This window comes from Staurois parvus, unplaced genomic scaffold (assembly GCF_062004578.1).
Source record: "Staurois parvus isolate SC_StPar_1 unplaced genomic scaffold, SC_StPar_1.0 ptg001837l, whole genome shotgun sequence".
Classification (NCBI taxonomy): Eukaryota; Metazoa; Chordata; class Amphibia; order Anura; family Ranidae; genus Staurois; species Staurois parvus.
In genome coordinates, this window is record NW_028319633.1 from 135,923 (window position 1) to 150,164 (window position 14,242).

Genomic DNA, 14,242 nt, shown 5'->3' on the forward strand with positions numbered 1-14,242 from the left:
CCTGAGGATGGATCTGGTCCTCGCCAACCTCCCCCCCCCGACGGCTGCGAGGGGGTCCTGTGGTCTGCCTTATCTGTGCAGCAGATGTGCAGACTGCGCTGTCCCCTCGTCAGCTTCCCTCCATGGTCCCCGTGTGACGAGTCCTCTCCCCGCCTGAAACCGCAGCAGGAAGTCACAGCGGCTGCCGTCATCCTCTCGCTCTGGTTCCTGTCACTGAGAAGTCGCACAGCCAGCAGCCTCCTCTGCCGCCCCGTGCACCCCTCTGATTCTGGGCGCGGACCCCGGACCGGCATGGCGGAGCAGGAGAGCCTGGAGTTCGGCAAGGCGGACTTTGTGCTGCTGGATCATGTCACCATGGAGGAGTTCATGGACAACCTGAAGCTCAGGTAAGTCCAAGAGCTTGTTTCCTATGTTTCCCTCGCCTACCGGGCACTGTCACTCCTCGCCTACCGGGCACTGTCACCCCTCGCCTACCGGACACTGTCACCCCTCGCCTACCGGGCACTGTCACCCCTCGCCTACCGGGCACTGTCACTCCTCGCCTACCGGGCACTGTCACCCCTCGCCTACCGGACACTGTCACCCCTCGCCTACCGGGCACTGTCACCCCTCGCCTACCGGACACTGTCACCCCTCGCCTACCGGGCACTGTCACTCCTCGCCTACCGGGCACTGTCACCCCTCGCCTACCGGACACTGTCACCCCTCGCCTACCGGGCACTGTCACCCCTCACCTACCGGACACGGTCACCCCTCGCCTACCGGGCACTGTCACCCCTCGCCTACCGGACACTGTCACCCCTCGCCTACCGGGCACTGTCACTCCTCGCCTACCGGACACGGTCACCCCTCGCCTACCGGGCACTGTCACCCCTCGCCTACCGGACACTGTCACCCCTCGCCTACCGGGCACTGTCACTCCTCGCCTACCGGGCACTGTCACTCCTCGCCTACCGGGCACTGTCACTCCTCGCCTACCGGGCACTGTCACTCCTCGCCTACCGGACACTGTCACCCCCTCATGCCCACCGGGCACGGTCACCTCCTTCCTGCCCACCAGGCATGGTCACCCCTTTCTGCCCACCAGTGGCACTGATGAGGTGGTATAGATAGGTAGCACTGATGGGCACTGATGAGGTGGCGACTCGGATTCTGCGCCTCTCCACTCGTTCCTCCAGACTCTGGGACCTGGATCTCCGAATGAAATGCCGAATTTGCTTCCATCCAAAAAAAGGACTTTGGACCACCAAGCAACCGTCCCGTCCTGGTAGAGGGCTGCGCTGGCTTTGGTGGACCAACACCAGCACATGACACGGCTCCCCAAACCATCACCGACTGTGGAAACGTCACAATGGACCTCCTGCGACTCGGATTCTGCGCCTCTCCACTCGTTTCTCCAGACTCCGGGACCTGGATCTCCACATGAAATGCCAAAGTTACTCTCATCCGAAAAAAGGACTTTGGACCACCAAGCAACAGTCCCGTCCTTTTTCTCCTTGGCCCAGGTAAGACGTTTCTGAGGTTGTCTCTTGTTCAGGAGTGGCTGGACACAAGGACAGTTGTAGCCCACATCCTGGATACGTCTCTGTGTGGTGGTGGCTCTTGAAGCTCTGACACCATCCGTGGTCCACACCTTGTGAGTCTCCAGCTTCTGAGAACAGCCAGCTTCTTCAGCGATGACCTTTTGTGGCTCGCCCTCCTGGTGGAGGGTGTCAGTGACTGTCTCCTGGACAACCGTCAAGTCAGCAGTCTTCCCCATGGTTGTGTAACCTACCGAACCCGACCGAGAGACCAATCACAGGCTCAGGAAACCTTTCCGGGTGTTTGGAGTCAATTAGCTGATTAGAGTGTGACACCACGAGTCTACGATAGTCAACGTTGTCACGACAGTCCCATTTCACTGAATTTTGGGTTGTCACTCGCTGTAAGCCGTCATCATCAAGAGGTAATGAGGCCGGATTGGTCCCAGAAGGAGGCCGGACTGGTCCCAGGAGGAGGCCAGACTGGTGAAGGTGGAGGCCGGACTGGTCCCAGGAGGAGGCCAGACTGGTGAAGGTGGAGGCCGGACTGGTGAAGGTGGAGGCCGGACTGGTCCCAGGAGGAGGCCGGACTGGTGAAGGTGGAGGCCGGACTGGTCCCAGGAGGAGGCCGGACTGGGGAAGGTGAGATGTTCTTGTCTCCTCGTGGTGCTTTCCACCGCTGGTGTAGTCAAGGGGAGGCAAGGGGAGTATTGCGCCCCCTAAACCATGGAACGGTAACACCTCCTGTGTCCCTTCCTCCAGAATATATATATGTGATACCTAGGAGGAAGGAGCCTTACCCCCAGATCCCCTCCCCCTTCCAGCACAAATCTCTACAACCCCTCCCCCGTCCTCCCCTCCCTTCACAAATCCTCCCCCCAATCCTCCCCTTCTAGCACAAGTCCTCTCTCCCAGCACAAATCCCCCCTCCAATCCTCTCCTCCCAGCACAAATCCCCCCCCATCCTCTCCTTTCAGCACAAATCCCCTCCAATCCTCTCCTCCCAGCACAAATCCCCCCTCCCCCCAATCCTCTCCGCCCAGCACAAATCCCCCCCCATCCTCTCCTTCCAGCACAAATCCCCCCCAATCCTCCCTTCCCAGCACAAATCCCCCCCAACCCTCTCCTCCCAGCACAAATCCCCCCCAATCCTCTCCTTCCAGCACAAATCCCCCCCATCCTCTCCTCCCAGCACAAATCCCCCCCCCAAATTCTCTCCTTCCAGCACAAATCCCCCCCCCAATCCTCTCCTCCCAGCACAAATCCCCCCAATCCTCTCCTCCCAGCACAAACCCCCCCCCAATCCTCTACCCCCAGCACAAATCCCCCCGATCCTCTCCTCCCAGCACAAATCCCCCCTCCCCCCAATCCTCTCCCCCCAGCACAAATCCCCCCTCCAGTCCTCTCCTCCCAGCACAAATCCCCCCAATCCTCTCCTCCCAGCACAAATCCCCCCAATCCTCTCCTCCCAGCACAAATCCCTCCCCCATCCTCTCCTTCCAGCACAAATCCCCCCCAATCCTCCCCTCCCAGCACAAATCCCCCCCAATCCTCCCCTCCCAGCACAAATCCCCCCCAATCCTCTCCTCCCAGCACAAATCCCCCCAATCCACTCCTTCCAGCACAAATCCCCCCCATCCTCTCCTCCCAGAACAAATCCGCCCCCCAATCCTCTCCTTCCAGCACAAATCCCCCCCAATCCTATCCTCCCAGCACAAATCCCCCCCCAATCCTCTCCTCCCAGCACAAATCCCCCCAATCCTCTCCTCCCAGCACAAATTCCCCCCCCCAATCCTCTCCTCCCAGCACAAATCCCTCCCCCCAATCCTCTCCTCTCAGCACAAATCCCCCCCATCCTCTCCTCCCAGCACAAATCACCCCTCCCCCAAATCCTCTCCTCCCAGCACAGATCCCCTCTCCCCCCAATCCACTCCTCCCAGCACAAATCCCTCCCCCCAATCCTCTCCTCCCAGCACAAATCCCCCCTCTCTCAATCCTCTCCTCCCAGCACAGATCCCCCCTCCCCCCAATCCACTCCTCCCAGCACAAATCCCTCCCCCCAATCCTCTCCTCCCAGCACAAATCCCCCCTCCCCCCAATCCTCTCCACCCAGCACAAATCCCCCCTCCAATCCTCTCCTCCCAGCACAAATCCCCCCCCCATCCTCTCCTTCCAGCACAAATCCCCCCCAATCCTCCCCTCCCAGCACAAATCCCCCCCAATCCTCCCCTCCCAGCACAAATCCCCCCCAATCCTCTCCTCCCAGCACAAATCCCCCCAATCCTCTCCCAGCACAAATCCCCCCATCCTCTCCTCCCAGCACAAATCCCCCCCCCAATCTTCTCCTCCCAGCACAAATCCCCCCAATCCTCTCCTCCCAGCACAAATCCCCCCCCCCAATCCTCTCCTCCCAGCACAAATCCCCCCAATCCTCTCCTCCCAGCACAAATCCCCCCCCAATCCTCTCCTCCCAGCACAAATCCCTCCCCCCATCCTCTCCTCCCAGCACAAATCCCCCCAATCCTCTCCTCCCAGCACAAATCACCCCTCCCCCAAATACTCTCCTCCCAGCACAGATCCCCCCTCCCCCCAATCCACTCCTCCCAGCACAAATCCCTCCCCCCAATCCTCTCCTCCCAGCACAAATCCCCCCTCCCTCAATCCTCTCCTCCCAGCACAGATCCCCCCTCCCCCCAATCCACTCCTCCCAGCACAAATCCCTCCCCAATCCTCTCCTCCCAGCACAAATCCCCCCTCCCCCCAATCCACTCCTCCCAGCACAAATCCCTCCCCCCAATCCTCTCCTCCCAGCACAAATCCCCCCTCCCTCAATCCTCTCCTCCCAGCACAGATCCCCCCAATCCACTCCTCCCAGCACAAATCCCTCCCCCCAATCCTCTCCTCCCAGCACAAATCCCCCCTCCCTCAATCCTCTCCTCCCAGCACAGATCCCCCCTCCCCCCAATCCACTCCTCCCAGCACAAATCCCTCCCCCAATCCCCATGAGATCCAGGACAGATGGAAGGTATGAATTTGCTTCCCTTGTTACTCCCAAGGCACCCCCCCCCCCCCCCACTGCCTTACTGGGAAGAAACTGTACATATTTGTGGAGTCCTTTCCGGAATTAAATTCGCTGCATCTCCGCGATCCGACCGACCGGTACCAAGTTATACGATTGTTAGAGCTGACACCTAATCTGCTGATATCCTGCTTCCCTGCCCCCCCCCCCCCCATCAACATACGAATGACAATGAGATAAAACATTTCCATTTTCATGACATTTTATACTTAGTGATGTAATCGAAGGGTCTCTGTGCTTCTCTATGCAATGCAGGTAGATAATGGCTGGTGGAAGGAGCCAGTAGGGTGCTGCAATGTTTTCTAGAAGCTATGTACAGCACCTTGCTGGCCCCTCCCACCAGCCAAGATCTGCCTGCATTGCATAGAGAAGTACAAAGATCCAGTGATGACATTTCTGGGCCTTAAATTGGGTATGTAATAAAAAAAAGTATTATATAATGATATCATTGTCAGGTCACCGAGGGAGCGAGATGAGAGCCAGGGAGAGCGAATTATCAGCAGCATATACTCCATCTCCCGTCTGAGCGATGTTTATAAACAATGTTACTTTGTATCTCTCTCTCTCCCGTCTGATCGATGTTTATAAACAATGTTACTTTGTATCTCTCCATCTCCCGTCTGAGCGATGTTTATAAACAATGTTACTTTGTATCTCTCCATCTCCCGTCTGAGCGATGTTTATAAACAATGTTACTTTGTATCTCTCCCGTCTGATCGATGTTTATAAACAATGTTACTTTGTATCTCTCTCCATCCCCCGTCTGATCGATGTTTATAAACAATGTTACTTTGTATCTCTCCCGTCTGATCGATGTTTATAAACAATGTTACTTTGTATCTCTATCTCCCGTCTGATCGATGTTTATAAACAATGTTACTTTGTATCTCTCTCCATCCCCCGTCTGATCGATGTTTATAAACAATGTTACTTTGTATCTCTCCCGTCTGATCGATGTTTATAAACAATGTTACTTTGTATCTCTATCTCCCGTCTGATCGATGTTTATAAACAATGTTACTTTGTATCTCTCCATCCCCCGTCTGATCGATGTTTATAAACAATGTTACTTTGTATCTCTATCTCCCGTCTGATCGATGTTTATAAACAATGTTACTTTGTATCTCTCCATCTCCCGTCTGAGCGATGTTTATAAACAATGTTACTTTGTATCTCTCCCGTCTGATCGATGTTTATAAACAATGTTACTTTGTATCTCTCTCCATCCCCCGTCTGATCGATGTTTATAAACAATGTTACTTTGTATCTCTCCCGTCTGATCGATGTTTATAAACAATGTTACTTTGTATCTCTATCTCCCGTCTGATCGATGTTTATAAACAATGTTACTTTGTATCTCTCTCCATCCCCCGTCTGATCGATGTTTATAAACAATGTTACTTTGTATCTCTCCCGTCTGATCGATGTTTATAAACAATGTTACTTTGTATCTCTATCTCCCGTCTGATCGATGTTTATAAACAATGTTACTTTGTATCTCTCCATCCCCCGTCTGATCGATGTTTATAAACAATGTTACTTTGTATCTCTATCTCCCATCTGATCGATGTTTATAAACAATGTTACTTTGTATCTCTCCGTCTCCCGTCTGATCGACGTTTATAAACGATGTTACTTTGTATCTCTATCTCCCGTCTGATCGACGTTTATAAACGATGTTACTTTGTATCTCTCCGTCTCCTGTCCGATCGACGTTTATAAACGATGTTACTTTGTATCTCTCCGTCTCCCGTCCGATCGATGTTTATAAACGATGTTACTTTGTATCTCTCCGTCTCCCGTCTGATCGATGTTTATAAACGATGTTACTTTGTATCTCTCCGTCTCCCGTCCGATCGATGTTTATAAACGATGTTACTTTGTATCTCTCCGTCTCCCGTCCGATCGATGTTTATAAACGATGTTACTTTGTATCTCTCCGTCTCCCGTCTGATCGATGTTTATAAACGATGTTACTTTGTATCTCTCCGTCTCCCGTCTGATCGATGTTTATAAACAATGTTACTTTGTATCTCTCCATCTCCCGACTGATCGATGTTTATAAACAATGTTACTTTGTATCTCTATCTCCCGTCTGATCGATGTTTATAAACAATGTTACTTTGAATCTCTCTATCTCCCGTCTGATCGATGTTTATAAACAATGTTACTTTGTATCTCTATCTCCCGTCTGATCGATGTTTATAAACAATGTTACTTTGTACCTCTCCATCTCCCGACTGATCGATGTTTATAAACAATGTTACTTTGTATCTCTATTTCCCGTCTGATCGACGTTTATTAACGATGTTACTTTGTATCTCTCCATCTCCCGTCTGATCGACGTTTATAAACGATGTTACTTTGTATCTCTCCGTCTCCCGTCCGATCGATGTTTATAAACGATGTTACTTTGTATCTCTCCGTCTCCCGTCTGATCGATGTTTATAAACAATGTTACTTTGTATCTCTCCATCTCCCGTCTGATCGATGTTTATAAACAATGTTACTTTGTATCTCTCCGTCTCCCGACTGATCGATGTATATAAACAATGTTACTTTGTATCTCTATCTCCCGTCTGATCGATGTTTATAAACAATGTTACTTTGTACCTCTCCATCTCCCGACTGATCGATGTTTATAAACAGTGTTACTTTGTATCTCTCCGTCTCCCGTCTGATCGATGTTTATAAACGATGTTACTTTGTATCTCTCCGTCTCCCGTCTGATCGATGTTTATAAACAATGTTACTTTGTATCTCTCCGTCTCCCGTCTGATCGATGTTTATAAACAATGTTACTTTCTATCTCTCCGTCTCCCGTCTGATCGATGTTTATAAACAATGTTACTTTGTATCTCTATCTCCCGTCTGATCGATGTTTATAAACAATGTTACTTTGTATCTCTATCTCCCGTCTGATCGATGTTTATAAACAATGTTACTTTGTATCTCTCTCTCCCGTCTGATCGATGTTTATAAACAATGTTACTTTGTATCTCTCCGTCTCCCGTCCGATCGATGTTTATAAACGATGTTACTTTGTATCTCTCCGTCTCCCGTCCGATCGATGTTTATAAACGATGTTACTTTGTATCTCTCCGTCTCCCGTCTGATCGATGTTTATAAACAATGTTACGTTGTATCTCTCCATCTCCCGTCTGATCGATGTTTATAAACGATGTTACTTTGTATCTCTCCATCTCCCATCTGATCGATGTTTATAAACGATGTTACTTTGTATCTCTATCTCCCGTCTGATCGATGTTTATAAACGATGTTACTTTGTATCTCTCCGTCTCCCGTCTGATCGATGTTTATAAACAATGTTACTTTGTATCTCTCCGTCTCCCGTCCGATCGATGTTTATAAACAATGTTACTTTCTATCTCTCCGTCTCCCGTCTGATCGATGTTTATAAACAATGTTACTTTGTATCTCTATCTCCCGTCTGATCGATGTTTATAAACAATGTTACTTTGTATCTCTCTCTCCCGTCTGATCGATGTTTATAAACAATGTTACTTTGTATCTCTATCTCCCGTCTGATCGATGTTTATAAACAATGTTACTTTGTATCTCTCCATCTCCCGTCTGATCGATGTTTATAAACAATGTTACTTTGTATCTCTCCATCTCCCGTCTGATCGATGTTTATAAACAATGTTACTTTGTATATCTCCCGTCTGATCGATGTTTATAAACAATGTTACTTTGTATCTCTCCGTCTCCCGTCTGATCGACGTTTATAAACGATGTTACTTTGTATCTCTCTATCCCCCGTCTGATCGATGTTTATAAACAATGTTACTTTGTATCTCTCTATCTCCCGTCTGATCGATGTTTATAAACAATGTTACTTTGTATCTCTCTATCTCCCGTCTGATCGACGTTTATAAACGATGTTACTTTGTATCTCTCCGTCTCCCATCCGATCGATGTTTATAAACGATGTTACTTTGTATCTCTCCGTCTCCTGTCTGATCGATGTTTATAAACGATGTTACTTTGTATCTCTCCGTCTCCCGTCTGATCGATGTTTATAAACAATGTTACTTTGTATCTCTCCGTCTCCCGTCTGATCGATGTTTATAAACAATGTTACTTTGTATCTCTCCGTCTCCCGTCTGATCGATGTTTATAAACAATGTTACTTTGTATCTCTCCATCTCCCGTCTGATCGATGTTTATAAACGATGTTACTTTGTATCTCTCCATCTCCCGTCCGATCGATGTTTATAAACGATGTTACTTTGTGTCTCTCCATCTCCCGTCTGATCGATGTTTATAAACGATGTTACTTTGTATCTCTCTATCTCCCGTCTGATCGATGTTTATAAACAATGTTACTTTGTATCTCCCGTCTGATCGATGTTTATAAACAATGTTACTTTGTATCTCTCCATCTCCCGTCCAATCGATGTTTATAAACGATGTTACTTTGTGTCTCTCCGTCTCCCGTCTGATCGATGTTTATAAACAATGTTACTTTGTATCTCTATCCCCCGTCTGATCGATGTTTATAAACAATGTTACTTTGTATCTCTCTATCCCCCGTCTGATCGATGTTTATAAACAATGTTACTTTGTATCTCTCTCTCCCGTCTGTTCGATGTTTATAAACAATGTTACTTTGTATCTCTCTCTCCCGTCTGATCGATGTTTATAAACAATGTTACTTTGTATCTCTCTCTCCCGTCTGATCGATGTTTATAAACAATGTTACTTTGTATCTCTCTCTCCCGTCTGATCGATGTTTATAAACAATGTTACTTTGTATCTCTCTCTCCCGTCTGATCGATGTTTATAAACAATGTTACCTTTTATCTCTCTCTCCCGTCTGATCGATGTTTATGAACAATGTTACCTTTTATCTCTATCTCCCGTCTGATCGATGTTTATAAACAATGTTACTTTGTATCTCTTCATCTCCCGTCTGATCGATGTTTATAAACAATGTTACTTTGTATCTCTCTATCCCCCGTCTGATCGATGTTTATAAACAATGTTACTTTGTATCTCTCTCTCCCGTCTGATCGATGTTTATAAACAATGTTACTTTGTATCTCTCCATCTCCCGTCCAATCGATGTTTATAAACGATGTTACTTTGTGTCTCTCCGTCTCCCGTCTGATCGATGTTTATAAACAATGTTACTTTGTATCTCTCTCTCCTGTCTGATCGATGTTTATAAACAATGTTACTTTGTATCTCTCTCTCCTGTCTGATCGATGTTTATAAACAATGTTACTTTGTATCTCCATCTCCCGTCTGATCGATGTTTATAAACAATGTTACTTTGTATCTCCATCTCCCGTCTGATCGATGTTTATAAACAATGTTACTTTGTATCTCTCTCTCCCGTCTGATCGATGTTTATAAACAATGTTACTTTGTATCTCTCTCTCCCGTCTGATCGATGTTTATAAACAATGTTACTTTGTATCTCTCTCTCCTGTCTGATCGATGTTTATAAACAATGTTACTTTGTATCTCCATCTCCCGTCTGATCGATGTTTATAAACAATGTTACTTTGTATCTCCATCTCCCGTCTGATCGATGTTTATAAACAATGTTACTTTGTATCTCTCTCTCCCGTCTGATCGATGTTTATAAACAATGTTACTTTGTATCTCTCTCTCCCGTCTGATCGATGTTTATAAACAATGTTACTTTGTATCTCTCTCTCCCGTCTGATCGATGTTTATAAACAATGTTACTTTGTATCTCTCTCTCCCGTCTGATCGATGTTTATAAACAATGTTACTTTGTATCCCTCTCTCCCGTCTGATCGATGTTTATAAACAATGTTACTTTGTATCTCTCTATCCCCCGTCTGATCGATGTTTATAAACAATGTTACTTTGTATCTCTCTCTCCCGTCTGATCGATGTTTATAAACAATGTTACTTTGTGTCTCTCCGTCTCCCGTCTGATCGATGTTTATAAACGATGTTACTTTGTGTCTCTCCGTCTCCCGTCTGATCGATGTTTATAAACAATGTTACTTTGTATCTCTCTCTCCCGTCTGATCGATGTTTATAAACAATGTTACTTTGTATCTCTCTCTCCCGTCTGATCGATGTTTATAAACAATGTTACTTTGTATCTCTCTCTCCCGTCTGATCGATGTTTATAAACAATGTTACTTTGTATCTCTCTCTCCCGTCTGATCGATGTTTATAAACAATGTTACCTTTTATCTCTCTCTCCTGTCTGATCGATGTTTATAAACAATGTTACTTTGTATCTCTCTCTCCCGTCTGATCGATGTTTATGAACAATGTTACCTTTTATCTCTATCTCCCGTCTGATCGATGTTTATAAACAATGTTACTTTGTATCTCTCCATCTCCCGTCTGATCGATGTTTATAAACAATGTTACTTTGTATCTCTTCATCTCCCGTCTGATCGATGTTTATAAACAATGTTACTTTGTATCTCTCTATCCCCCGTCTGATCGATGTTTATAAACAATGTTACTTTGTATCTCTCTCTCCCGTCTGATCGATGTTTATAAACAATGTTACTTTGTATCTCTCCATCTCCCGTCCAATCGATGTTTATAAACAATGTTACTTTGTATCTCTCTATCCCCCGTCTGATCGATGTTTATAAACAATGTTACTTTGTATCTCTCTCTCCCGTCTGATCGATGTTTATAAACAATGTTACTTTGTATCTCTCCATCTCCCGTCCAATCGATGTTTATAAACGATGTTACTTTGTGTCTCTCTGTCTCCCGTCTGATCGATGTTTATAAACAATGTTACTTTGTATCTCTCTCTCCCGTCTGATCGATGTTTATAAACAATGTTACTTTGTATCTCTCCATCTCCCGTCCAATCGATGTTTATAAACAATGTTACTTTGTATCTCTCTATCCCCCGTCTGATCGATGTTTATAAACAATGTTACTTTGTATCTCTCTCTCCCGTCTGATCGATGTTTATAAACAATGTTACTTTGTATCTCTCTATCCCCCGTCTGATCGATGTTTATAAACAATGTTACTTTGTATCTCCATCTCCCGTCTGATCGATGTTTATAAACAATGTTACTTTGTATCTCTATCTCCCGTCTGATCGATGTTTATGAGCATGTCTTGTATTCCTGTAATATCCTCTCCTGTGTAGACATCCACATGTCCCGATTCTGCTGCGATGTGCCGCCATCTTGGCTGTGATGTCAGCAGCCTCAACAGCCTCAGAGCTGCCACTCAAGTGACCCCTCTATAGTATTCCCATTGACTCTTCCTGTGGTAGATACATGAAACGTTATGTAGGTAGGTGATGAGGAGAGATGTGGGAGCTGGACCAGCACAGACAGTAATTAGACAGGTACAGAAAAGAAGAGGGGAAGGGCAGAGGAGCTGGGCCAGCACAATCAGTAATTAGACACTCCCAAAAAAAGAGGGGAAGAGCAGAGGAGCTGGGCCAACACAGACAGTAATGACAGTCATGGAAGAGAAGACAAGAAGGGCAGAGGAATAATTAGACAGTCATGGAAGAGAAGAGGGAAAGAGCAGAGGAGCTGGGCCAGCATAAACAGTAATTAGATAGGCACAGAAGAAAAGAGGGGAAGGGAAGAGGAGCTGGGCCAGCATAAACAGCAATTAGATAGGCACAGAAGAAAAGAGGGGAAGGGAAGAGGAGCTGGACCAGCACAGTCAGTAATTAGACAGTCATGGAAGAGAAGAGGGGAAGGGCACAGGAGCTGGGCCAGCACAGACAGTAATTAGACAGTCATGGAAGAGAAAAGGGGAAGGGCACAGGAGCTGGGCCAGCACAGACAGTAATTAGACAGTCATGGAAGAGAAGAGGGGAAGGGCAGAGGAGCTGGGCCAGCACAGACAGTAATTAGACAGTCATGGAAGAGAAAAGGGGAAGGGCACAGGAGCTGGGCCAGCACAGACAGTAATTAGACAGTCATGGAAGAGAAGAGGGGAAGGGCAGAGGAGCTGGAGCAGCACAGTTAGTAAATAGACAGTGATGGAAGAGAAGAGGGAAAGAGCAGATAAGCTGGGCCAGCACAGACAGTAATTAGACAGTCATGGAAGAGAAGAGGGGAAGGGCACAGGAGCTGGGCCAGCACAGTCAGTAATTAGACAGTCATGGAAGAGAAGAGGGGAAGGGCAGAGGAGCTGGGCCAGCACAGACAGTAATTAGACAGTCATGGAAGAGAAGAGGGGAAGGGCACAGGAGCTGGGCCAGCACAGACAGTAATTAGACAGTCATGGAAGAGAAGAGGGGAAGGGCAGAGGAGCTGGGCCAGCACAACCAGTGACTAGATACTCCCAGAAGAAAAGAAGGGAAGGGCAGAGGAGCTGGTCCAGCACAGTCAGTAATTAGACAGGCACAGAAGAGAAGAGGGGAAGGGCAGAGGAGCTGGGCCAGCACAAACGATAGTTAAACACGCCCAGAAGTAACTCTCTATATATTATTCCCCTCCCTCCTCCCCCAGCAGCTACATAAAAGGGGAGGGATGGATGGATGGACGGAGGAGCTGCTCAAAGGCACATTGCAAGTAAAAAACATTAACTTAAAGGAAAACACCGCAAGTCTGCTTTTAACATACTTCATCTTCCCGGGATATAACCTGCACGTGTGTTATGTTGGTGACTCTTTAAAGCAGATCTAGCGTCAGATATCATAGGACTCTACCTGACAGAGGGACGGCGCCAGCTTTGTTCAGGCATCATTCAGGGTCACCGTCTATATCCTGACCTGAGATGGCAGCTCAGAGATGTCCAAATCCTGGTGCCTGTGCAGTTCTTGGCACAGTTCACAAATGTCTGACACAGATCAGCCCCTGCTGCACCCTCTCACCTTTTGACTTGTTACAATGTTGCATCTTTCATGAAGCCAACATACACTATATTGCCAAAAGTATTGGCCCCGCCCTCCAGATCATGTGATTCAGGTGTTCCAATCCCCTCCATACCATGTGATTAAGGTGCTCCAATCCCCTCCATATCATGTGATTCAGGTGTTCCAATCGCCTCCATATCATGTGATTCAGGTGTTCCAATCCCCTCCCAATCATGTGATTCAGGTGCTCCAATCCCCTCCATATCATGTGATTCAGGTGTTCCAATCTTCTCCCAATCATGTGCTTCCTGTGTTCCAATCCCCTCCATATCATGTGATTCAGGTGCTCCAATCCCCTCCATATCATGTGATTCAGGTGTTCCAATCCCCTCTAGATCATGTGATTCAGGTGTCCCAATCCCCTCCAGATCATGTGATTCAGGTGTCCCAATCCCCTCCATATCATGTGATTCAGGTGTCCCAATCCCCTCCAGATCATGTGATTCAGGTGTTCCAATCCTCTCCAGATCATGTGATTCAGGTGCTCCAATCCCCTCCATATCATGTGATTCAGGTGTTCCAATCCCCTCCATATCATGTGATTCAGGTGTTCCAATCCCCTCCAGATCATGTGATTCAGGTGCTCCAATTCCCTCCATATCATGTGATTCAGGTGTTCCAATCCCCTCCAGATCATGTGATTCAGGTGCTCCAATCCCCTCCATATCATGTGATTCAGGTGTTCCAATCCCCTCCATATCATGTGATTCAGGTGTTGCAATCCCCTCCATATCATGTGATTCAGGTGTTCCTCCATGGACACAGGTGTAT

At 47.3% G+C, this 14,242-nt stretch overlaps 1 protein-coding gene across 1 annotated transcript in view; it reads left to right on the plus strand.

Annotated features, from left to right (window-relative positions):
- Positions 1–214: 214 nt before the first annotated feature.
- The window catches only part of LOC149434101 (unconventional myosin-Id-like), a 28,790-nt gene continuing 14,762 nt past the window's right edge, over positions 215–14,242 (plus strand). The window contains exon 1 of the mRNA XM_089664105.1: positions 215–386. Within this exon, the coding sequence (XP_089520231.1) occupies positions 292–386 (95 nt within the window). The 5' untranslated portion in view covers positions 215–291. The remainder of the gene's footprint in view (positions 387–14,242) is intronic.